Source organism: Adiantum capillus-veneris, chromosome 5 (assembly GCF_014529385.1).
Source record: "Adiantum capillus-veneris isolate H3 chromosome 5, ASM1452938v2, whole genome shotgun sequence".
Taxonomy (NCBI): Eukaryota; Viridiplantae; Streptophyta; class Polypodiopsida; order Polypodiales; family Pteridaceae; genus Adiantum; species Adiantum capillus-veneris.
Genome location: NC_140935.1, coordinates 75,188,672 through 75,215,811, shown reverse-complemented (window position 1 = coordinate 75,215,811; position 27,140 = coordinate 75,188,672). Strand labels below are relative to the sequence as shown.

Here is a 27,140-nt window from a genome sequence, read left to right as displayed (position 1 = left end):
ATGTGCTCCTGCTGCCTCTTCTGCCATTTAGTGTTAGCTTTGGTTTGCTTATATATTTTCTTACCCCAGTTGCCCTACCTACTTTTATTGGAAAGTCACTTAAAGTAATAAGTGAAAAATACCAAAAATAAGTAAAATAGGCTAAATGCACTGGAAAATCCCCTGACTGATTCCGATGGATTCTGATGGAAATGCTTATGATCATGTTGTGTGCAACCAGAGGATATGCATCTACACTAAGTGACTGGGCATGCATGGTCTACGAATAGATTCACAAAAGTGGTAGATCACTTCTAATCTAGACTGACTGGACTAACTGATCCTTGATCATGCTATAGCTTGTCCACGGACACATAGGGTTGGATGTGTCACATGACACAGCGACCACCTTGCAAGGTTAAATCTGGTGCACATGGATTGCACAAGAGGGGAGTCACTCTGCTCCTTTGTCAACAGATTACCTCAATTGAATAAGGTCACTAATGTCCCCTTTGCGTTTCAAGGATACTGTTGGGCTGACAATATTCTGCTATATGACTTTATGAAACAAAATTCTCGAAATTGAATATGAATGATTTGTACTCTCTCATGTGACTTGTTTGAGTGCAGGGAATGAAAGACGAAATGACTATAGCGTTTCGGTCTCATAAATCTTTATAGACAGACTGAGTGCAATTATCGCCAACAACGACTTAACATTCCATAGCGCAGGGTATGTTGATGCTAATACATTGTTTGAGTGCAGAACCAATTTCAGCGTCAAGAGGACAGACTTTTCCTACTGTTCAATGCATTTTGCAACCTCAAGATTCAGAAATTATTTTATTTAGTTATACACCCAATATATCATATATGTTGGGTGCCAATTGCCCTCTTGTGCAAATACATTCCTCATGATGTTGCATCTTATCTCAATTTTCTTGTAGAGACGAGTCAGCTTTCTTTGCATCTCTTACTAGTTTAGCACTCTTTGCATCTCTTACTAGTTTAGCACTCGTCTCTATAAGAAAATCGAGATAAGATGCAACATCATGAGTAATGTATTTGCACAAGAGGGCACTTGGCACCCAACATATATGATATATTGGTGTATAACTAAATAAAATAATTTTTGAATCTTGAGGTTGCAAAATGCATTCAACAGTACGAAAACTCTGTCCTCTTGACACTGAAATCGGTTCTGCACTCAAACAATGTATTAGCATCAACATACCGTGCGCTATGGATGTTAAGTCGTTGTTGGCGATAATTGCACTCGGTCTGCCTATAAAGATTTATGAGACCGAAACGCTATAGTCATTTCGTCTTTCATTTCCTGCACTCAAACAAGTCACATGAGAGAGTACAAATCATTCATATTCAATTTCGAGAATTCTGTTTCATAAAGTCATATAGCAGAATATTGTCAGCCCAACAGTATCCTTGAAACCCAAAGGGGACATTAGTGACCTTATTCAATTGAGATAATCTGTTGACAAAGGAGCGGAGTGACTCCCCTCTTGTGCAATCCCTCTGTACCAGATTTAACCTTGCAAGGTGGTTGCTGTGACCCGTAAAAGGTGAACAATGGCACTCAGTCAAACCTTTTCCCTCAACGGATGTGTAACACACAACATTGTTTTCTTCATCAAGTAGCCATCCTGTATGGAATACCCTGGCACTATCTCCCCATTCTGTATCCGAGTAAAAAGATCGACAAAATCCGGGTTGGTGGCATACTGGTGGAGAAGATATTCGAACTGCGTTTGAGAGCAATTGAGCAACTCAGAGTGCTTTTTTTATTTTATTCGCTTGGTAGCTTTTCACGCGGAGTTTTTTATATTTAGAGCTTTGCATGGTAGCAATGTTTTTTAAAATTTAAATCTAATGCCACGCGGTGGCTTCTGCGTTCAGATACTGGAAAAAGAGCCTTTGGCTTACCGAGTAAATAGCGAGAGCTGTTCAGAGAACACATTAAGGAAAGTGTTGATCGGTGCAAATCGAGCCACGTGGCCTTCCATGAATTCGGGCCTCTGTAATAGAGTAAATAGATGTACAAATTACAATTGAAATTGAAATTTGAAAGGTACCGCTTGAACGTGCCACTCGGGAGAATTTTTCCTAATTTCTTCCTCCCGTTCCCTCTCAGTTGTAACTTATTAGGTCATTCTAAGCATATCAAAATTACGAAGGTCGTGGCCGGAGAACGCAACGAGGCCGAGTTGTACTACTACCAACAAGCGGAGGTTTAACAAAGCTACGCCTGGTTTGTGATAGGTTGTATCTCTCTTCATTCACCTTCGATTCCCTTCCTCTGTCTCTCTTTGCGTTTTTGACAGGCTCGCGTGATCTAGGCCTGCAGGTCTACCTACTTTCAACAAGCTGGTCGTTAGGGTTGTCGTCTGCTTATAACAGATCTTCAAGTTGATGCGCCTTGTGTATGTCCTCTGTTTTCGTTTTCCGTGTTTTTGGCTCTCTACTTACAAGCAATCCAGTAAGATTAAGCACGGTTCATGAAGAAATAGCTCATATAAAATACAGGGGGTGAACTAGTACTTCATTGTCGTGGTGGAGGACTGGAGAAGGAGCTTAGGTGTAGGTATACACATGGTGATCAAAGCCACCTGTAGGGTGACGAGGTTGCATGAATGAGTGCAGGTGATGCCTACCCTCTTTTGATTTGTATCTCAACTTTCAAAGTGACGAAGCCAAGTCTTTTACCATAAAATGAGGCAGAGCTCCCCTTGGCTGACCCGCCCAAGCTTCTTGACGTGTGTGAAGGTGTTAATTTTGCTTCAAGCATGGTTTAGGAAGATGTTGATGCCGATGTCTAGATTTGCATGAAAGGCTTTTGTACGGTTTAGCCCAAGAGGGTCTTAGGTATTTAGTATGGTATGACTGCTCTTGTAACATGTATCTGGAGGGTGTACTAAATGAATGGTGTATATACTTATAGTGCTGGTTTAATTTGTGCAAGAGGGTCACATGTTTCCCTTGTTCTGAAGGTTACATTTTGCTGGTTGTGAACTGACTTAGCATGGCTACAATTTGGGCTTTCAAGCCTGAAATTATCATTGTGTAGCTAAAGTTGGTGTAAAAAGAGATGCTTCTTTATGACCTTTAGGAGCTCTCAAGCTAGCTCTTTTTCAGATGTAGTTATCATGGAATGCAAAATCACCATTAATCATTGTTATATATCGCCCCATAAGGTGTATGGGGCATTGCCCTTACTTGTCTAGTAAGTTATGAATGTTTATATCACCGTTAGTGGACCTGAAAATTGAGGGTGAGAGCTAGCTTGACACAAGCGAGGTTATAGCTGCCTTTGGATTTTACTTCATTCAGCTGGCTTCAGATTTTACTTCATTTCAACAAAAGAAATCCCATAGTATTTTGTTGTGTAATGTGTTGATAGAAAGCCATGTGCAACTGCAAATAAATTTGATGCTTTGCCAATGTTGTTCTCTAGTTAATGTCATGTAGCCTTGATTTGGTCCCTTGTGTAGTAAATGGTATTTGATCAAACACAAAACCAATGCTACAACCCAGCTATACAGTAAGTTTTAATCATTTGAAAAGAGTGCAAGACAAACCAGCATTGTCTTGATTGTTTTCAAACTTGGTTTTAAATGATTCAACTCCCAAGATCGAACCTTGGATGTACTCAAGGGGGGTAGTATTGTAGGGTTGCCCAAGGAATTGAAACTGTTTTTAGAGTAGTGGCAGAAGACTTGGTTGTTTAGGCTTAAGAGTGTGGTCGATGTGTTTTTTGGATTTGTGTTGATATCTAAATATCCACCTCCTATGTCTGCTTTCCTCCATTGTTTTCGGACTCCGTTGCTTGTCCAAGTTGCTTATTGAAGCCTCTATAGGTTCCACCATTCAGTTGTGCATCCCTATACACCGACTGCCTTTGAGTTGTAGTCTAATCCTTGTTGAAACTTCCATTGGCCAGATGTTGCCCCCCTTGGGTCTTCTTGTCTTACCGGTGCTAGTAGTCCTCTAGAGCCCTCAAACCGTCATCAAGTGCATGTGTGTTGTTTGTCTCCACAGTCTCGAGCTGGTTTCCTTAGTATTAGAAACCATAGATAAAATCTTTGTAAAATGGATTTATAAAGTAGCTAACAAATAGTTTTAACAAACCTAAATAGGATAGGATAGTAGGCAAGATAAGAGCACTTTGACTAAAATTATTAAAAATTGTTCTTTGGATTTTTATCACAGGAAGGCAAATCTTCACAATTACCAATTGCTTGGTGTGGCAATGAATTAGTTTTTTAGATGAAGTAAAATTGTGCAAAAAACTTTTTTGAAAAATGGAATTACTTATTGCAATAATCTTTACTGACTCAATAATATACTAAATACTCACGTGAAAGATGCACTAAGAATTGGCACTGAGTTTCACTCATGTGAAACATATAAACTAATGTGAGAAAAAAGTCACAGTATTTTTCTCACGTTGGATAACAATGCAGTCTTTTTCTCATGTGTGAAACTTTTCTTACTAAGATTCTTTTATGCTAATTTTTTTCCGTGAATATTTCATTGTTTTAATGTGTGGAAAATGATGTGAAAAACAGCTTTTTTATTCATGAGAATTACTCTAAAACTTCTTGTGGTATGCAGCACATGAAGAGATTTGCGCGTAGAAGATGGGGTTGAAGATGATGTGCGTCTGCTCAAGCGAGCAATTCAAGGCAGACCGTGATCCCATTGCAGCCATGGCGGCTCAAGATATGGCTGCAGCCAGTGGTCTCTCTACCAAGACCATCGAGGGCGAAGCAAAGCTCGATGAGGGTAACATCGAAGAGGCTGAGTCCTCCCTTCGTGAAGCTTTGTCTCTCAACTATGAGGTGAGGCCATCTTTGCTTCTTGTGCTTGCGAGTGAATAAAATGTGCATGCTTGTACTACGAGTAGAATGATCGTGCATTGCATAAGTAAGCAAGTGTGAGATGCAGATTTAGCTATCTCATGGCAATGAACTAACCCCCTTTCCCTTTCCAGCACTCCCAAAAAAAAAAAACCCCTTCTGTAAAAAACACACTTTTAAAAAAAAAACACACATAGTATTGGTCTGCATTCATAGACATCCAAAAGAAACAACCACATTGTTTGCATTGTCTATGTGGTTAGAATGTCAAAATTTATTTTGTGTGCAATTTCGAAGTTCCAAAAAAGATCTAGAAGATCAACACTTGAACAAGGCAAATCGTCACATCAAACCATGCTGTATGTCGTTTGCATGAGTCTGTACCAGAAAGTATCAAATATGTGCTCCACAAACAAGGGTGTGGTCAAAGGTACAGCCAGTCTTGCAGGTTTCTGGTCATCTCAGGCTGATATTCGGTCTTGATTGTAGAATGTATTTAGTTTTGCAAGGTGCATCTTTACTGATAAAGTGGCTCGAGGGATCCGATCTATCAAGAGCCTGAGCTAAAACCTTTGTTCAGGTTATAGCTGTGTAACAAACTTCGAGAGAGGAAGTGAATTTTAAAAGTTGTAGGAACAATGTTAAGAGACCTCATAGATCTATCCTGTGAATCCAAATATCCAATCTACCACACCTTTGACTTTGTGAGAGAGAGAGAGAGAGAGAGAGAGAGAGAGAGAGAGAGAGAGAGAGAGAGAGAGAGAGAGAGAGAGAGAGAGAGAGAGAAGATGCATATAAGGGACTTGGTGTCCAAGTTACCTTGAAAGGGAACATAATGATCTGGAAATGGAGGCTAAAGACATCCAAATATTACATTTTTTAGTTTTGCATGACTGAATACAAGTAGTATTAGAGTCGTTGACACTACCACTAACAAAATACCTGGTTTGAAGACTGTTCAACCCGGCTATGACCATTCAATCCTACTAAAAAGTCTTGAGAGCTTGGAGAGGCTGAGAGCTTGGGAGCTTGAGCTTTGAATAGAGGTATGAAGGTGTGGGGTGGTGTTTTTATAAGTGGGGATGGGAGGGGAGGAGTAGTCCGCGTTCCTGTTTGTTTTGGTTGTTTCGGTGACGGGCCGCTACTTGTATTTGCTCGGAACGTAATTTCGGTGTTGACAGTTTTTGCTCGTTTCTGGATGATGGATTGGATTTTCCGCCCACATCAATGTTTGTCGGCCTATTCTTTGACGACATGATAGTCTATTTAAAGAATGAAGAGCATAGGCGTCACTTGACCATTGTGTTCGAAGAGCTGCGCAATCATAGGTTGCTTCTTAATCCTAAGAAAAGTGAGTTCTTTTTCGAAGAGATTCACTTTCTTGGCCACATAGTGTCCGAATGGATCTTGCCAAGGTTGAAGCAATTAGCACATGGCCATATTTGAAGACTGTACATGATGTCGTAGCTTCTTGGGCTTATGCTCTTACTACATAAGGTTTATCAGGAACTTTGCTGAGATTGCTTCACCTGTACATGCTCTACAAAAGAAAGAGGTCACGTTCAAGTGGACACAAAAAGAGATTTCAACTTTTAATATCTTAAAGGAAAAGATGACTTCGGATCCAGTATTTGTCTTATCAAACCTCAAGAAGCCATATGTGGTCCAGTGTGATGCGTGTGACAATAGTATTGAGGCAGTGTTAATGCAAGATAGTCGGGTAGTAGCTTACGAGAGTAGAATCTTGCAAGGGTCAGAAAAGACTATGCAAATCTATGAGAGAGCTACTAGCCACGATTCATGCGCTTTCTAGTTGGAAGCACTACCTGTTAGGTGCTGATTTTGTTGTTGAGACAGATCATCAGACCTTGCGATACTTCTTGACACAGTCAAAGTTATCTGAAAAGCATATGCGATGGGCAAACATTCTTTCTATGTTCCACTTTTAGATTTTGCATCTGGAAGGCAAGAAGAATGTTGTGGCTGATGTGTTATTAAGAAAGCCTCAAATTTCAGGTGTATCATCTCCTTATCATCATGAGCTTGATGACATGAAGGAACAATATGCTACTGATAAAGATTTTGCAAGGATCTTTGAATAGTTGCAAGATGGGCAACGCCGTGAGCATTACTTTCTCAAGTAAGGTTTTATGACGATGCATGGCAGATTATGTGCCACTAGGCCATTGCGACCTTAGGTTATGGTAGAAAGCCATGTTTCATCGTATGCAGGGTATCGTGGTATAGATGCGACAGTGAAAGCGATCGAGACATTCTTTTATTGGCCTACTTTGAGGAGAGATGTGGATGCCTTTGTGCGAGCATGCGTGATTTGCCAAAAGGTCAAGTTTGATAGGCAAAAGACACCATAGTTATTATAGTCACTGCCTATTCCAGAGAAGCCATGGGAAAGAATTTCTATGGATTTTATATCTTCTAAGAACGCCAACAGAGAATGATAGTATATGGATCATTATTTGTAGGTTCAGCAAGTAGGCCCATTTTATTATTGTCAGGAAGAAGATATAATCTGACCAGATGGCACGGTTGTTTATGTACAATGTGCTTAAGTACAATGATATGCCACAGTCTATTGTCAGTGATCGTGATCCTTGTATGACGAGCCTGTTTTGGAGAGGCTTGTTTGAAAACATGGACACCACGCTCAAGTTTTCACTTCTTGCAGAAATATGCTCCAAGAATTCATCATAGTTGAGGAACTGCATCTGATCCCCTTCACCTTTACTGAAGACAACCTGGCTCAGCCATTGGGATTGTCTTGGAGAAACCTCGTACGGCAGCATCAATAGCTGCCAAGGCGGTTGGCATTCCCTCAGTTCGAGTTTTGGTCAGAGACACCCACACGCTCCCGAAGGTTATCCTTTTGCCTCGGGTGAGTGGAGGTTGGTTTAGACAGAGTGTGGAGTACTCGGGCCTCCCGAACCAGTGCTTCATTTGTCGACAGATGGGCCATCTAGCGAAGGCCTGTCCACGGAGGAGGTTGCGACGTGCACCACAGCCTCAGCCCCAGCCTGCCAGGGCTGGCCCGCAGCCACAATCAGCTTCATTGCATACATGCAGTTGCCAGTCACCCTCTGAGCTTGGGGCTCCAGCGGAGGAGGGGTGGCAACAGGCTCGTGGTAGACGACGACAGGGGCCACAGCGTCAGCCTGGCACTCAGAGTGGCCCTCAGGCGCCTACTTAGCAGTGGTGGGTTCCCACGGTGAACCGCTTTGGTCCTCTTGAGCAGGAGGAGATCCCTGCTCCAGCCCCCACCTCCGCTTCACTCTCGATAGCCTCTCCCCCTCTTCCTCATCCTCCCCCCCGCCTTCTGCTCCCGTCACTTCTCCACCTCGTCCTTCTACCTCTGTTGCCCCATCCCGCCCCTCTTCTCCACCGCTCCCCCCAGCTCCTTCTCCCCCCCCTCCTACTCCTGTTCCACAGTCGACCCAGGGGGCAGGGCCTTCTCCGGCGGCTAGGAGATCTCTTGGCAGCGCCTTTGCCACGAGTCGCCTAGCGAGAGAGGGTCAGCCTTTCTTACGGCCCCCTCTGCAGATACAGACATCTTCCCTTGCAGCTATCCCTCGTGGTCTGACGAGCATTGACATCCGGCGCCGTTGGGACTTCTTCGACTACAGCTTCACTCGTTTTCTCGACGATCCCTCAGCAGATCATGAGGTAGCCTGCTTCAGGGTCCATGCTTTGTTCCTTGCCGCTAGGGGGATAGAGGCCTTGGACTCAGCAGTTGGTTTCTCCTTCCCCCTCTGTGGCAGGGCTGAGACAGAGTGGACCCTCGACTCAATGTTGGGATGGTTGCATACACGGGTCCTAGAGTTCTCTCACTACATGGGAGAACTTGGAGTTACAGACATGCTGCAAACTTTGTGGCCATTGGCCAAGTTTGCGGTGACACCCCCAGACTCAGCAGGATGTAGGTACATTGTGGTGTACTTCTTTGCTGATACGCAGTGTTTGCCATGCTATGTATACATTCATGAGGACTTCTGGACAGAGGAGGTTGCTTTACGTACGGCTCGCTCTGCTCGGGCTTGGGCTAGGCACTCACTGCAGTCACGCCTATCTAGAGGACGCTCGGATGCGGATTACTCTCCATCCAAGCAAGCCTCGAAGATAGCCAGCATCTGTTCTCTCTCGCTTCCCATGAGGATCGTCTCATGGAACGTGCAAGGACTAGGTGGGCCCCAGTTTTAGCGTCAGCGGGGCCGATTGCGTCAGGAGCTTCAGCGTTGCCTTGTGAGAGGAGAGATTGATCTCCTTATGCTTCAGGAGCACCATTTGTGTGAGAGCCGCATTTGGCGATGTGGTCAGATTTTGCGTGGACGATATGATACCTTTTAGTCAGCTGCTTTTGGACCTGGAGGCATCCAGGGTGGGGTATGTATGACTATTGCGGACTCATTGCAGCAGGCCATTGTGGGCAGAGGGATTATTGTGCCAGGCAGGGCTCAGTGGATTACTATGCAGGTTCAGGGTGGCCTTGTGGGTTTCCTGAACATCTATGCGGCCAATGTGGCGAGTGCTCGTGCAGAGTTTTGGTCACAGATTGTTGAGTCTTTGCCGCAGGTAGATCATTGGTGCATAGGAGGGGACTTCGACATGTTGGAGGACCCTTCTGGTAGGATTGGTGGTAGCCATGCTACTGTGCATGGAGTCGAGTTGGCAGCTTGGGAGAGGTTGTGTATGACTTTGAGGGTCTCGGATATATGGCAGCACTCTGGTTTTGTGAGGCTCCCAGACAGTCTTGCCTTCTCTAGATCGGACCGCAGAGTGGGAGGAGTGAATCTATCGCGGATAGATCGCTTCTACACTAGTGACCACTTCAGTGACTTGGGAGGATCAGTGGGCATCCTGGCACGGACCTCCTTCTCGGACCATGCACCAGTGATCCTCACAATGGCAGACAGACAGAGGAGTGGGAGCACGATGCTCCGCATCCCAGAGAGGGTCTTGTTGGACTCAGCACTCAGAGAGAGGATAGAGGCTCTCTGGACAGAGGGCATGGACAGACAGGATTCTCCTGCAGACAGAGTGGCCTCAGGCCTAGCTCAGATTAGCCATTTTTTTCTTCAGGAGTCTCTGGCTCGCCGGGCTGCAGCGATAGAGGCGGAGCAGCGTCTCAGGCGGGGCATTGCTTCACTACAGAGGATGCAGGAGCAACATCCAGACAGTCCATGGTTGGAGGAGCAGTTACAGCAGGCTTGACATGAGCTTGCTAGCACAGAGGAGAGGCGTCATGAGTTTACTTTCCACCGACAAGCATCTCAGTGGACTCAAGTGGGTGACAGAGTGACTGGTGCTTTTTTTGAGACAGTGGGACCTCGGCACTCGCATGCCAAGGTCAGTCAGTTGAGGAGGCCTGATGGGTCAGTTGCTTGTGAGCCCGAGGATATGCGTGTAGTTGCTACTGACTTCTACCGTGAGTTACTGTCTGCTGAGCCCCAGTCAGAGCGGCAGGATGCATGCAGGGAGCAGGTTTGGGCACAGATGCCATGTCTTGTGACTGAGGAGATGCGTCAAAGGCTAGAGATGCCACTTCAGCTTGAGGAGCTGCACACGGCTCTTAGGGCCCTCCCTCGTGGTAGCTGTCCAGGTGAGGATGGGTTGATTCCCAGCTTTTTCTTGGAGTACTGGGACCTGCTTGGCCCAGATCTCTGTAGTGCTTTTCAGTACATTTTGCACACAGGAGTGATGCCTGACAGCATGAGTGAGGGCCCGATCTACCTCATTTCCAAGGAGGGTGGCTCCTTGGATGAGATTCGACAATGGTGCCCCATCACCATCCTCAACTCAGCCTACAAAATTCTTGCCAAGGCTCTGAGTTTGAGGATTCAGCCACTTATAGAGAGCCTTATACATGGGACTCAGACAGGTTTTGTCAAGGAACGCAGTATCCTTGACAACATGTTTACTTTATGGGAGTCTTCTGCCGTGGCACGGCTCCGTGGTGAGTACCTCGTGATTCTTCTTCTCGATTTTGAGAAGGCATACGACAGAGTTGACTGGGACTTTCTAGCGGGCACTCTACGCAGGATGGGCTTCTCAGATACTTGGATCAGCGGGGTGTCAGCCTTGGACAGACAGGCTCACAGTCAGGTGCTTTTGGCAGGAGGTAGAGGTGATCGCTTCATGCTTACACGCTCGGTCAGATAGGGCTGTCCTCTTGCCCTCTTTCTCTTTTTGTTCTATGTGGAGGCGATGAGCAGATTTGTGGTGTCACAGCAGGTTGGTCTACGGGGCTTAGCACTCCCTATTCGAGGAGATGAGCTACTGGACGCTGAGTTTGCCGATGACTCAGCCTTGTACTTAGTTGTCCAGGAGGCCAATCTTCACAGATGTGAGCAGGCTTTGGAGACCTTCTGTTGTGCATCGGGCGCACTGATCAACTGGAGAAAGACAGTGGCTTTCTCGGTTGGTAGTGCTCCTGTGCCAGATTGGATGCCAAGAGAGGGTTTCAGGTGGATTCTCTTAGGGACTGCAGTTCGGTACTTGGGTTGTCAGGTTGGTTTGGACTTGTCTCCCGAGCAGCAGATTGCTCCCCTTCTCCTGTCTATCAGCAGAAAGTTGTTACATTGGAGCTCAACACGACTTTCTCTGGTTGGCAGAGTAGTAGTTGCCAACCAGGTGTTGTTGGCGACTATGTGGTACATCACTTCCTGTTGAATCTTCTCGAGTTCTTGTATCAGCCAGGTAGAGAGGCTGATCAGGAACTTCCTTTGGTCAGGACGTGACACTCAGATAGCCCGAGCCAAGGTGGCTTGGCAGGTCATCACGCTTCCTTGTTCTCAGGGAGGGCTTGGGATCATTGATCCAGCACAGCAGAGCAGAGCCCTTCTTGGGAAGTTCATAGTCAGAGGACTTCTGCTAGGTAAGGAGCTCTGGAAGGAGTTCTTGCTGCAGAGGCTTCGTGCCAGGGTGTCTCAGTCAGAAGGCCCTTGGTGACCTTCGACAAGATGGATCTTTATAGAGATGCACAAAGTTGGTTTGAGCAGGAGATTGGAGGACCGCTTCGCTGTGAGTTTGCTTCGATCTTGGGAGCTCTTACCTCGTGGCTTGGAGCAGAGACAGCCGACGTGCACGGAGGAGCGCCTACGGCAACCCTTCGTCTTGAACCTCATGGTTAGCACTCAGAGAGGCCACTTGGTTGGTAGTCGGTGTCATGAGGACGTGGCAGTTATTAACCATGTCACAGAGATGTGGCAACTGCTAACCTTGGTTGTTGGTTTCTTTCCAATGGGGTTTATTTTATTTGTTTTGAGACCCTCTTTTTGAAGTAGCAAACGGTCAAACATTGTATGGCCAATGTGAACGGTAGATTCACCCGCAGACGGGAAGTGGTCGGCACTGGAATTCGTATGGTAAGAGGATGTCTAGGCTCAGAGCAAGATCATATAGGTCCCCCCGTCGCACTTAGCAAGTTGGTGGATACTAGGAAGTGAACTCAATTAAGGCGTAAAGTCAAGGTGGAACTACCAACAAAAAGTATCCGACAGTTGGGCCACATTGCACTTTTGGATGCAGTCCCAATGAGGATAGATGGTCAGAAGACCAGTGGGAGCCCAACGGAAGCATCTCCTAAAATTTAGGGAACTGCTATTTTGGGCCGTGAAATGTGTTTGCGTCATTACCTCCGGTATGACTAGGGGAACATTTTACAACTTTGCCGCGAAGTCAATTGGGCAACCGGTCAGGATATTTTTAAGCGGCGAGCCCGAAACGTGCAAATGCTTGTAAATGCGCCAAGTGTCAACTTTTCATGCACTTTCCTCTTGCAGAAGAAGTGGCGCTGAATTTTATGCTGGGAGAGGCCTCATTTCAGCTTTTGTCACAGGTTAAGAGCTATGGAGTGCTTTCTTTCCCTCTCATGTACAGTGTGGTGCTAGGAGTGATGCCCTGCACACTACACACTGCTCTCTCTCTCCCCTACGTGCAGTTATGTGATGTCCCACAAGAGGGCTACTCATTTGACTGATGTACAATTGTGTGGGTTCATGCTTTTGTGCTGAGGCAAGGGCCTCCTTGAGCAGGAACAGGGGTAGCTAACTGCTGCTCCAAAGCAGGCACTGGTGAGGGTCATAACCTCACCGTACAGGTGCAAAATCAGCGATGTGTATGCGCTGTAAATTCATTGTTTTTCAGCCGTACGGACGCCAGGATCATTGGGAATTGTGCCCCACTGGCCAAGGACAGTTAGGGGACTGTTTGGGGCTGAAAACAGGGCAAAAACCAGTAAATACAGCGTGCTGAATTTACTGTTTTTGGACAGGAATCAGAGGGTATACGACAGTGCAAGCGAGTTCCAGCAGGGGAATTGGTTTCGCGCAAGTTTTGGGGTTGTTATGCTGCCGAAATTTGGCCAAATCAAATGGTATCTAGGTGGATACACGTGAAGGATTCCCAGGACCTTACCTTGTAATTTACCCTCCTAAAGAATAAAGAAATACCGAAAGGGGCGCCAATTTTGGGGCCTACAGGTTGTCGGTGTCTGCTCGGAGCATTCTAGCTCCCGAGACGTGTGTGTATTCAAGTGTTAATTCCCGTCGCCGGTTCTCTTTGCAAAGTGCTCTGTGTGTGTGTATAAAGTAAAGAATTTCGGGTGAAAGCCAACGCCTACCGCCCTACGGGCCGGTTTCAGTCGGCCTCATGTTTCCTGGGGTCCCATGGTAGCAGGTCCAGCGCGCTCTCTAGGTGACTGACTAGAGTTCACAGGTTTGTCAAAGGAGGTGCAGGGTTTCCAGTTATAGGGCATGAGAGGGGTGCATAGTATGTGTCAGGACATCTCAGAGCCAGTTCCAGCTGAGTGTGGCTCACGCCTCTCGAGCCAGTAGCACCCCGGTGGATGGGAGCCTTCACACGACTGGAGGTTCTCATCTCAGTCATGGCCAGGCTGTCCCAGCCCTGTTCTTCGAGCTTCAGGGTGGGGGACGACTACAACGAGTTGTAGTAGAGGCCCCGCAGGTAGCAGAGTGCTGTTTCCAGAGGATCCGAGTAGTGGGCATCTGTGGAGGGACTTGCGTCATAGACCCTGACCCAGCAGCTCTTGAGACTGGACACTGCAGGTCTTGAGACTGGACACTGGAGGCTATGGGCTTGGGAGTGTTGTCCACTGGCACGAGTACAATGGGATCCTGGTGAGTGGCTATGGAGGGACCCCTTCTCTTCTGTAGACCACCCAGGAGTCCCTTTCTTTCAGTACACTGTTTGGCTTGGACGTCATATACTTGCAGCACAGAGAGAGGCTCGCCCCGCTGCAGCACGTCATTGGCAGGAGGAGGGTCTCACAGTTGAGTTCTTGGCAGCCTTCTGGGAGAGGCTGTGGCACTCCAGACAGACGAGGCGCGTCACCTTGTTTCAGTGGCTGGTCGCACACAGAGCTACAACAGTAGGGAGCTGGCTAGTGCATAGTGGTCTCTCAGCCGCATGTGTAGCCTGTGACCATTTAGTGGAGAGTCAGCGTCACTGTCTTTGAGACTGTCCCTCGGCCCAGCAGGTGTGGCTACGAGTTCTTCGGCTGATGCCTACTCTCTCCACGGCTCGACAATACACTTGGGGGGCAGCGGCTTGGTCCACTCTCACGGGCCCGGCACTTCAATTTGAGCTATCTTCCACCAGCAGGATGATAGTGATACAGGGGGGGCGACCTACACTCCAGCCTACTACAGAGCTTACTCCACAGGAGTGGTGTAGTGAGAGAGAGGAGTGTTGGGAGCTCATCAATGGCCTGACACTTTGGTTCATCTGGCGGGCCCGCTGTTTTTGCATCTTTGAGGCTCGCCCTGTGCCATCGGCAGAGACTGTTTGTGACTTTTGGCTAGAGCTGATCGATACTCTCAGAGGACAGCTTGAGGGACTACAGGGCAGCTCTGACCGCATGCGGGAGCGCCGCGAGGCTTTCCTTCGACTCTGGCGCCCTGGGCCTTTCTACACCATTGTCCAGGGTGTGCTCAGATGGCACTACCGTCCACCTGTGTGGCTCTTCCCTCCTCCCATCTCTTGATTTAGCCTCATTGTATATATGCTCTTTTTTCATTGGGAGAGTCTCCCCATCATGTTTGTTGTAGCCCTCTCTTGCAGAGGTGGTTGTAGCCCTATGGGCAATTTTCATTAACTAATAGGAGGATCTTTTTCTCGGAAAAAAACAAGATTTGTTGAAATGTTATGTGTCAGATAATAAGGGCAAGTGGGAACAGTATCTATCTATGCTTGAGTATGCGTACAATAATACGGTGCATTCGTCAACAAGCAAGGCACCTTTTGAGATTGTTGAGGGTGGCAAAAAGGTTCCTCCCGTTTTGCACACAAAGGACAAATTTTTTGAGGTGGATCGATATGCAGAAAACATGGATGAAGTGTATAAGAAGATCAATCTTGCCTTATCGTCACCGTCCTGAATTGTTGTTTTCACTTGGTGATTGGGTACTTTCATGGTTTGAACAGGTAAGTATAAAGAAGATGAAGAGCAAGGAAAGGTTGTTCCCGAAGCTTAGCATGCGTTATTATGAGCCTTTTTAAGTATTTGAGAAGATGAACAATGTTGCGTATTGGCTGAACTTGCATGATACTTGGAAGATTCATAATGCGTTTCACGTGAGTCTTCTAAGATATGCCAGATGAAGATCAACCAAAAGTTGAGGAACTTGATGAGATTTTGGTACCTGAGTAGATTTTGGCATATAATGAAAGAAAAGTTAAGGGAAAAGTTGCACAATGGTATTTGGTGAAGTTCAAGAACTATCCACCTATGGATGCAAAGTGGATGGAAGAGTGTGAACTGCTAGAGTCACCAAATGTATTGCAGCTTTACCTTGAGGCCTTTGGGCTACAACCTACGTTTGCCCCAACTCAACGAGTTCAAAGGAGGGGCAATGATGGAGCTAGCACATCAAATATACACATGGATTCAGTGCAATAGAAGTGGACACTGTTCTACAAGTGGTAAAGGTATTATGCTCACTTCTATCGTAGATGAAATGACAAAAGTATGAAGGTCTCATTAAGTCATTTGTATCTATGTTTCATGACCTTTCCTGCGGATACATGTGATTATAAAAGGATGCTAATCACACTATCATCTATGGCATGTATATTTGGCATGCAATCGAGGACGTTGCAATTTCAAGAGGGGGGGGTATGTCACGAGGCTGTGGCAACCACTAACCTTAGTTGTTGGTTTCTTTCCCTTGATTTTTATTTAAATTTTGGAACCCTCTTTTTGAAGTCACAAATGGTCGGACATTGTGTGGCCAGTGTGAAACGGTCGACGTTCGTGTGTTTCACCCGTAATCGGGAAGGGTAGGTTGCCACGAGATGGTCGGGATAGTCGGCGCTGGAATCCGAGTAGTACAAGGGTGTTTAAGCTCAGTTCAAAGTCATTTAGGCCTATTGCTACACTTGGTAAGCCGGTGGGTGCTAGGAATTTAACTCAAAAGAGGCAAAGTGGACACTTGGCGGCTACATAGCAAATCTCGAAATCAACGTGAGAAGGGGGCGTCCAAATTGAGAGAAGGGCTGGGGGTTCTACTGCGGTTACTGACTGCTGAAAACTGAAAACGGTGATGCTTCTTGATGCTTCTGCCGCGAAGGGTTGCAAAAACGCTGATGGCTTTAGGTTGATGCAAAAACGCTAGGCTGAAAAATGGTCCTGCTGCGGTGAATCTGCTAACGTTGGGGCTTTTGCTTCTGGCTATCGCCATGAATCTGTAAAGTCCAAAAACGTTGGTTGATATGGTCCAAAAACGCTAGGTTTATGCTGTGGAGCAAAAATGCTAGGCCTCTTGGGGGTTCTGTTGAGAAGTTGCCGCCTGTTGAGCGTGTGCTGTTGCTGCCTCTTCTGCCAGAAAGTGCTAGCGCTAGGTTTCCACTCATACAAGCTTAGTAAATTTGCCATACCCACTTTCCAACAAAAGTCACTTAAAATAATAAGTGAAAAATGTCAAAATAGGGAAAATAGGTTTAATGCACTGGAAAATTCCCCTGATGGATTTTGATGGGAATGCTTATGATCATGCTGTGTGTAACCAGAGGATATGCATCTAATCTAAGTGATTGGTCATGCACGGTCTGCGAACAGACTCACAAAAGTGCCATATCACTTTCTATTCTAGACTAACTTGACTGAATTGAACCTTGGTTATGCTGTAGCTTGTCCACGGACACATAGGGTTGGATGTGTCACATGACATCCCCTCCTTTTCAAAGTGAGGTACTGGTACCGAACTGTATGGCGTTGAGGGAGATCGCCAATAGCATCTGGAATCCTTTGAAGGACTCTTAGCCGAGGCACTATGAGGTGTGGGTCGTGCGATACTTGAACTTCAGAAAGGTCTGCAACGCTTGCTTCTTTGAGCCACACCGAAAGCGGCACTGTCTTTTGTAGCTCCTTCAATGCTTCAACTTCGTCTAGAGTCATGCTTCTTCCGTCTTCAAGAATCTCCATGGTTGAAAATTCCTGAAACCACTTCCAACACAAAAACATGAACATACCCATTCCATGTAAAGTGAATGGAAAAAAGCTAATCTTCCTAAAAGACTGTATATGCAATGTAGATGAACAAATAGACGGAGTGCCAAACCGTTCACCACACACACGCAAACAATGAGATCGAATCTTGTCGTGCTTATCTAAATCAATCAACTGTGGCAATTCACAACGGAAATGCCGATGGTTGGTGCTCATACTTTCTTGTGCTCTTTCTACAACTGTGTCGTGCCAATGAAGAGACATGGAATGTGACTTCCTTGAATGCATACTTGCCAGCTTTTCATGAATAATCCGCATACATCCGTGCTCATTCATGAGTGAATCGTGCTCAACGTACAAGATGGCTTGCCTAGGAAAGGGATCCCATAAAGATGCTGACTAAAATACAGGAAACGATCACGAATGAAACACTCGACAAATGCGTGTTGACTAATCATTTGAACACATAGTACTTCCTGTAAGGATTCTTTGGACCTAGGCTCGAGAGCCAAGATGGATTCTTCGTGTTTGATCGAATCTTCTTGTGGGGGTTCTGTGGACCTCGACTCGAGAGCCAAGATCGGTTCTTCGTGATTGATCGAATCTGCAATGAGGTTAGCTTCGCTAGAAAAAGCATCAACTAAACCATCATCCCTGTGAACAATCACATCATCTTCATGCAAATCATCATGCTCGTCAGAAATCACATCTTGATCATGCAAATCATCATGCTTGTCATTGTCATGCAATGCTTCATGCTTGTCATTGTCATTCAAACCATCATGCTTATCATTATCATTCAAATCATCATGCTTATCATAATCATGCAAATCCTGTGTATCATGCTTTGGAGAAGAAGAGACTGAGAGAGTCTCCTTTTCCCGAATCTCTTGCATTTGTGCCTGAACTTGAGAAAAGAGTCTCAACATCTCTTGCATTCTTACTTTGTTCTTGCGATCAAATCTTGCTAGTCTTTCTTTGTTCTCGCGCTCGTGCTCACTCTCTATGGCTTCCATTTTTGCGTTGTATTCACGATCTATGGCTGCCATACTTTTGTCGCAGGCCTTTCTTTGTGCTTCTCTTGCTTCGCGTTCGAACTTATTGTCCATAAACAACTGCGTCAACTCCTTCATAGGAGTTAGTGCAATCCTTGGCGTAGATAGGAAAGGGGGAGGGTCGGAAAAACCTCCTGGTGGGGAAAATTCTTCTTCGCCTCTCTCATGCTCATCACCTCCAAGCGAAGTATCCATTCCGCTTCGAGTGATGACCATCCACTGAAGCCTTGGGTTCTTAAGTTCACGAGGAACTTGGGTTCTTTGGGGTCTTGGTTCTTGGGGTTCTTGAGTTCTTGAGGTTCTTGCGGGTCTTGAGGTTCTTGAGGTTCTTGGGTTCTTGAGGGTCTTCTTTCCCTTGTAATTTGTGTTAGAGAAGGATCTTCTCTTCACCCGAGTTCTGCTCTTTTCTGCGGGCGCATCCCTTGGCAGCCTTGCGCTCACACCAAGGTTGCTTTTTCCCACCTCACGTCGATTGGCCGGCCGCTAAGTGCACGGTCCGCTCTCAATGAGTGAAAAGAGGCACAACGGGAGGTTGGACAAGCCCTTCTAACTTGGGTTTCCTGTCACTCTTCAAAAACACAATTAGGAATCGACACGCCCAAGAGGACTTGGGTTACGTGTGACCGCAACAAGCAAAAAAATTCTGTGGTTCTTTCCTTGAGTGATACAGAACACTGTCAAAGCTTTGATACCAATGTTAGTTGCAGCGGAATGAATGTTGAACTTTGCTCAAGATGAGTGCTCCGAACTGTGCTCAAGGTTCCTTTTACTTACGGAAGGGAGAGCCTTCGGTTCCTTTAGTGAGAGAGTGCAATGGACACAAACAAAGTGGTGAACACTGTGAATAAAGGTACTGAGACTGAGAGATAGAGAGAGAAGAGAATACGACACCAGAGATGTTGTCAAACCCTCCTCCAAGGGCTCCACTCTCTATAGCGAGAGCGGTCTACTTATGATTGCACAAATCTCTACAATGCTTGGACTTGCCGATGATGTCGACGATGATGAGGATGACACGAGACGGGCTGAAATATGGAAATGCGAGGGGTTGAAATCTGTAAATCTTTATCTGCTGAATTTCCGACACTATGTCGATGACGACGGCGATGACGACGATGCAACGACGATGTGCTGAAAACGTAGATGTTGAAATCTGCGTTTTCCGGGCTGAATCTGCAAACTTCGCAGAATCTGACCGTGCGGCGAGGATCTGCTGTGGGAAGGTGAGATCTGCGATGTTCGGGGGTTCTACTGCGGTTACTGACTGATGAAAACTGAAAACGGTGATGCTTCTTGATGCTTTTGTCACGAAGGGTTGCAAAAACGCTGATGGCTTCAGGTTGATGCAAAAACGCTAGGCTGAAAAATGGTCCTGCTGTGGTGAACCTGCTAACGCCATGGCTTCTGCTTCTTCCTATCGCCAGGAAACTGCAAAGTCTAAAAACGCTGGTTGATCTGGTCCAAAAACGCTAGGTTTATGTTGTGGAGCAAAAACGCTAGGCCTCTTGGGGGTTTTGTTAAGAAGTTGCCCGTTGAGCGTGTGCTCCTGCTGCCTCTTCTGCCAGAAAGTGCTAGCGCTAGGTTTCTACTTATACAAACTTAGTAAATTTGCCCTACCTACTCTCCAACAAAAGTCACTTAAAATAATAAGTGAAAAATGTCAAAAATAGGAAAAATAGGTTTAATGCACTGGAAAATTCCCCTGATGGATTTTGATGGATTCTGATGGGAATGCTTATGATCATGTTGTGTGCAACCGGAGGATATGCATCTAATCTAAGTGACTGGTCATGCACGGTCTGCGAACAGACTCACAAAAGTGCGAGATCACTTCCTATTCTAGAGTGACTTGACTGAACTGAACCCTGGTCATGCTGTAGCTTGTCCACGGACACATAGGGTTGGATGTGTCACGTGACACTTGGTCTTTCACTTTGCCCAAGCTCGCCAAAGTTTTGTACTCTCGTCCATGGTGTTGGGATCGGTACCCACACAATCTAGAACCAGTCCTGTTTTCATCTTGCCGTTTCTACCACGTTCCTCAGCCGCTCTCGAACTCTCAGGCCTTTCGTCATTCTTGTCATTCTGTTCTTTCTGTGCCTTTTTAGGGCACTTCGCGGAGATATGTCCATGTTCCCCGCATCCAAAGCACTTCCCCTCCCCGATGAGGCGAGCTCTCTCTTGAGGAGTAAGCTTGGGTCGTGCATCTTTCTTTTCTGAGTTGCTCTTTCTCTCTCTACTTTCATTCGTCGAAGTCTGTTCGGGTCTTTGTGTCATGATCTCATCGGTGGGGTAGGTCAGACTGCCAGAGTGTGGCAAAACCCCGTTTCGCATGACTTATCAACTCCTGAATAGAAGCTGACTTCTGTACCAAGCAGTGATCTCGGATCTCTGTAGGTAGACCCAAGGTAAACCGCTCAATCTGTTCTCTGAACGAGATGTTCTTGAATGAAGAGGCGGGTAGAAAAGAGCTCCAGAATCTCTCGCAATAAGCGTCCACTGTATCTTTCTTGGTCATCCGTAGATGGTTCCAAGCAGCTCGTATATCGCACTCGTCAGTCAAGAAGAAATGAAAAGATTCTTAAATTTCAGCCATTTAACTGGCGCAATCTTGTTTAAAAGAAGCGTGGACCACCAAGTTCGAGCATTCCCCTTAAAGTAAGAAGCAACTCTCCGAATCTTAGAGTGCTCTGAGTAACGTCCTCCCGCGAAAGCGATGTCAAACTGTTGTACAAAAGACAGCCTTCGAAGCATCTCTATATCCCGAAAACGTGTCAAATTTAATTGACTGTCCACCTTCCTTAAACTCTCGGACTTTCTTGCTTTTGTCTTCGAGAAAGTCACACTGGTTGGCTTTGTAAAAATTCTTCTTCTTTGCATAAAAGTGGCTGTTGTCAGAGTCTGAACTGTCTGTAGACGAGTCCTCTGTAGAACTGTCACTCACTGGGCGAGATTTAGACCTCTTTGTCGTTTTTCTTGCCCTTTTCGAAGCGTTGCTTCTTGCTTCGCTTTTTACCTTTTCGGTCTTCTTCGCTCGAGTTAGATGAGCTAGAAGAACTATCAGAAGAATAAGAAGAAGAAGAACTGGGTACTCCTTCAAATCGAACACGCTTCTTCTATTTCTTTGCCTTTTCAAATGTCGACTGACGACCCAAATAGCCCGGGAAGTCAGGGCCTTTCTTTTGCTTTTTGCCGTGCTTTTTAGCTTTGTTCTGTGCGTCAAAAAGTTGAGAAATTCTTGCATCAACCACCTCTTCTAATTCCTTCTCTGTATATTTCTTGTGAGCAAAAGGTTTCTTGAGAGTGGGTTTCGGTGATGGTGTTGTGGTTTTCTGCCACTGCTCGTGCACTTTCTAGAAAGAAGTCTCGCTCATATATTTTGCAAATTTTGGGTCCTTCGTAAAATTGACCATTATCTTTGTTGCATCGCCGATCAATTGACGACGCTCCATCTCTCAACGCTCCGCCTGAGTAGGCCGAGGCGGGCCATACTCCTTGCCGGAATCTTCGTTGTGATCCTTTTCCGCATCTCCGGATGCAGGGGGAGTCGACTGATCCTTGCCTGAAGCCATAGGTGCCACGGAAAAAAATATTTGGGATCGGATTTCCCGTAGAAGAGAAATCGGCCGTGCTCTGATATCACCATAACGGACTTGGACACTCCGAGTCAAGAATTGACCGCGACAGCACCAAATAACCACTTCAAAACAGTTCACAGTTCACAATAGTTACACTGGCCCGACGATGTTCCATGCTTAGAGATATTGGCCCCAAAGACTGGCGCCCCTTTCGGTATTTCTTGGTTGGGTCTCACTCTCAGACTCTGTGTCGAGATGCTCTGCAGAGTGTGAGCCCAATCCACTTATTTATTTACAAGGGATGCCAAAAGCAGAGCCCCAAAAACATAAAATCAAAAGCCTAATACTAAAGCAAAGGCTCTTTCTCTCACAATCGCTCTTGAGCCTATCAAGACTCTCTCTCTCTCTCTCTCTCTCTCTCTCTCTCTCTCTCTCTCCCCCCCCATCCTTTGCGTAGGGAAAAGCAGAGTCCAAAATCTGTTAAAAAAAAGTAAATCTGCCGTTGGAATTAGGTTTCGCAAATTTCGCCGCAATCTGCGGGCGTTCGTACCGTTGCCACGTGTCATGCCCCAGCATTTGGGATTAGGGTTTCTGACAGCATTTAGGGTTTTTGTAGATTAGGGTTTCTGGCAAAACTTAGGGTTTTTGCATATTAGGGTTTTCTCGCAGAAATTAGGGTTTCTACAGATTAGAGTTTCTCGGGCAGTCACGTCATCACTTTGTGACAGTTGGTGGGAAGTCGTCTTTAAAAATAAGCCACTCAACAAGACTTTGCAAGTCGGTAAAACTTCTTCTACTGCTTGTGCTTCTTCTAGGGTTTAGGCCTCTCGGTCGAGATCTGCAGGTGTCACAAGATGGGTACCATGTGCCAATAGAAAAGAACAGACTGAACAGGCTTTTAGCACTTCAATAACAACTGAATTGAGAGAGAGATGACACGCAACACGAAGTGGCGGAATCCCACCCCAGAGAGTATTGGCCCCAAACCCTTGTTGCCCCTTTCGATATTTCTTTATATTGCACATCCACACATTACAAGCCGGTACTCCAGACTTTGCACTTTCTCCAGGAAGCATGCCAGAGAATGAGTCCATGGTCTCATATTTAAAGGCCCTAGGTCCAAAAGCAATTTACATGAAAAGCTTTCAAACTCAAAAGCATCTGGTTCAAAAGTGATGCCCAAAAGCTGCCAGCGTAAATTACGAAAATCTGTACAACTGCCACGTCAGCAGCCAACGCAAAACGCAAGAATCCGTATAGTCTGCCACGTTATCAATCAGTGGAAAATCCGGAGCGTCCGTACGACTACCACATCATCTGCCCCGTTGCGCTAGTCTCTGTGTGTGTGTGGGTCCTGCTTTATTTTGATTCCTTTATGTCTCTTGGGTCCCATCGGACGGGGTCCCATAAGTTGGTATGACTTCTTCTTCTGCCGTATATTGTTCTTCTTAGGGTTTAGGCCCCTCAGCCGTGATCTGAAGGTTGTCTTTGCTCTTTACTGACTTGACACGTCAGCTGTTTTGACAGTAGGTTGACTCCGCAAGCAGTTTGTGACATCCCCCCCTTCTTGAAAGAAAGTAATCATCAACGATTACAACATATGTGCAAAACAACTCAAGTTAGCTCAAAAATTTTCGAACCAACGACCCAAGATCTAGAATGAGACTCCTTATTAGATGAGACTTTTCTAGGAAAGCAACGACCTAGGATATCACGAGCTCCGATTTGGAATGAGACTCCTTATTGGATGAGATTTTTTTGAGAAACCAACCCAGGATATCAAGAGCTCCAATCTGAAATGAGAAAACTGATTGTCCCCAGAAAAATCTCATCCATTAAGGAGTATTTAGTGGTTGATATATCACAATGCAACACAAATGCTCACATATGCATATTACAAGACATAGACACATAAAGTCGCCAATGAACACTCCCCTGGCAAATAACCATCCAGGTTCGAGCCATGAGCCATTCAACAACTCCCTCATCACTTCTCCCTCAAATAACCTAAAAAGGTCCAAGCCATGAGATATAGAGGTCTTTTACAATGAAACGCCCTCCAGACCGCAGCTTGCGTTGTTTGGAGGTGTTGAGAGTAACCATTACTCAAACTTCTTACTACTCCCCCTGTAAATAACCACAAGGGTCCGGGCCATGAGTAACAACAATAATACTCCCCCTGTAAATAACCATAAGGGTCCGGGCCATGAGTAAAAACAACACTTTTCAAACATCCAATATCCCCCTCCCCCCACGGGCAAATAACCACAAGGGTTCGGGCCATGAGTATGTGCAAACATTCTCAAACATCATTCATCACTACTCGATCCGGGAGTAAATCTCCAATCATTGAAACCAATATTAAAACTTGAGTCAAATTGACACCAAGACAAGTTTAAAACAGATACCATCCATTTCAAACAAATTCCAAACAAGATCACCAAACAAGTTCTTAAACAGAATCGTAAAAAGTTATCTTGATATTAGTCGAGCTCGAAAAGACAATTGGCTTTCCATCTTGAAACTTGCATCAAAATCAAGGTACCGTGGCATGGTCCATAAGCTCTTGAATAGTCGAAACAGACCTTAACAGATAGTGTTCCTGTGGTGGTGATGGTAGCCCCAAGACATACCTATCACACTGGACATCCATGGTTATCGGTTTAAGAAGAGACACTTGTTGAGAGATGTCGAGAAATTTCAAGTTCTAATCTGCTAGGGTTTCCGTGGAAAGCATTTCAGGATACCTCACACTACCAAAAGCTGCACTCCGAAGGAAGATGTCTAAAGGCACGTAACTTCGGACAAAAGTCTCCTTGAAAGCTTGGCAAGTCCTTGGAGCGTGTGGCTTGGTAGCTATAGACTTCCACCAGTTCCATGGCACGGCCTTGAGAAAAACAGCGGCTCGAAAAGTCTTTGATCCTTCTCTTGCAAGTGATCTTTATGGCTTATGTGGTGTAAGACAGAGCGATGAAGACGGGAGCGCGCCTGATGCGTGATGAAGTAAGGGTGAGAGTGCCTCTTGAGTACGGGGCCGGGGTACGGGGATTCTTTAATAAAATTCCGAGTGACTACTGAGTCCGGGGTTGAGGTACGAGGATTCTTTAATAAAATTCCAAGTGACTACTGAGTCCGGGTTTGGGACACGAGGATTATGTAATAAAATTCCCAATGAACTTTGGAAGCGCCACCTTGCTCTGTGTACTCTTTGGTAGGACCGGTATGCTTTCAGAAAAGCACACGCCTGAAGCTCTCATACCACTGTCAAGGGGACGTGCACCACATGCCAATGGATAAGAACAAACTGAACAACTTTAAGCACTTCAAATAACAATTGAATTGAGAGTGATGCACGACACACGAGACGGGGAGTGGCGGAGCTCCACCTCGAGAGAGCACTAGCCCAAACCTTGGCGCCCCTTGTGGTATTTCATTAATTGCTTGAACTCAGTACATTGCCGGTACTTGATCCTCTTCACCTTCACGCGGAAGCATGCCAGAAAATGAGCACTTGGCTCATATTTAAAGGCCCTTGGCCTATGAAAAACAGTTACATGAAAAGCATCAAACTCTAAAAGCATCTTGCGTCAAAAGTTTGCGTTGAAATCAGCCAGCGCGTTTCACGGAAATCCATACACCTGCCACGTTAGTAGCGCAAATAGCAGAAGTCCGTATAGTCTGCCACATGGCATTGTCAGCGCAAAACGCGAGCAACCGTACAACTGCCACGTCATTAGTCCAACGCAACTTTTTGTGTGTGTGTGTGTGTGTGTGGGTCCTGCTTTACTTTAATGTCTTTGGGTCCCTCGGGCCCCATCGGATGGGGTCCAGTAAGTTGGTGGGAACTCGTCTTTAAAAATAGGCCACTCTGCAAGACTTTGCAAGTTGGTTAAACTTCTTTTTTTGCTTTTGCTTCTGCTATGGTTTAGGCCTCTCGGTTGGGATTTGCAGGCTGGCTCCGTTCTTCAGTGGCTTGACACGTCAGCAGTTTGTGACATATGTAGGGATCAATGCTTCGAGGAGTGGAACTTTATCACTCTGTGTCTCTGTTCTAACTTCTACGACGTGATGTTCTCTCTTTCCAATGCACTAAGGGTGATTTCCAGCCTGCTGCCCACTCTGAAAACACTAGCAAGGGACTCACAAGGCTTCTTTGCAAAGAATTTTCATGTGGTCATACGTAAAGCTAAGTGACGTTATGTTACAAGAGTGTATGCCTCTGTGTGCCATGTGGACATGCTTTACCGACTTCCAGGGCAAGTTTTCCCCTTCTTCCTAGGAGTGTCTAGAATCCTAGTACGATTAGTACCGACAATTTTGTGAGCGTGCTGGCAGGACCTGCATGTCCGGATGAGTCAATTAGATTATATTTTCCAATTTTGAAACCCTCTTGCATAAATGGTTTGTAGAAGCGTTTTGACAGATGTGATTACACTACGGTGGGTATCTGGCATGACGTGCATATAGTTCTAGGTTAGAGGAATCCAACGAGCCATTCCCCGTGTCAATTGGATTTGCGGATCGATAGATGTGCGACAGTTTCACCTAGAAACTGCCTAACTCTTTAATAAATCATTTTAATGATTTATTTGTTGGGTGTGGTGGATGGATTGCCGTACTTAAGCCTAAGGAAGTTCATAAATCAATTTTCAGCCCTATAAAGGGAGTCAAGGACTAAGCGATACATCATCAGATGCACTGGCGCTAGAGATAGGAGAGCCAATGTTTTGATGCAAATCAGCCTAGCGTTCGTGGAGAGGGCATATCAGCCAGCGCTTTCAGCCAACCAGCCCCAACGCTAGCATCCAACAACATATCAGTTCAGCGTTTCAGTTTTCAGCCTGTTCCATTGTCGGAATTCGGCTCGGAACTGCGTTTGCGTGTTTCCCGTTGCTGTCCGGTACTTCGGCAGCCCATCGAGCCTCCTTTCGGCCATTCCCTCGCTGGCATAGAGTGCTCCATTACTGTCCATCATTGTCGTCATCGAGATCTGCGTTGAATGGTGCGTCTTACGTCGTAGATATGCATTTTTGCAGTTAGCTTTCAGCCCTTCATTCTTCTCGAATTGAGAGCACAATTCATCCCCAGATCTGCCATAACGGAGACCTGAATTCTTTTGTCATCAAGTTTCATCAAGATTTTCAATTGGTTAAGTAGGTTTGCCCATCCGATGAAT

General features: G+C 45.8%; 1 protein-coding gene across 5 annotated transcripts in view; it reads left to right on the top strand.

The window, feature by feature from the left end:
- LOC147457544 (protein NPG1-like) overlaps positions 1 to 27,140 on the top strand; it is a 63,458-nt gene that overhangs the window by 17,506 nt on the left and 18,812 nt on the right. For all 5 annotated transcript variants that reach the window (XM_086512417.1, XM_086512415.1, XM_086512414.1 and 2 more), the window contains one exon: positions 4,609 to 4,835. In XM_086512417.1, coding sequence (XP_086368543.1) covers positions 4,635 to 4,835 — 201 coding nt within the window. In that variant the 5' untranslated portion in view covers positions 4,609 to 4,634. The remainder of the gene's footprint in view (positions 1 to 4,608; positions 4,836 to 27,140) is intronic.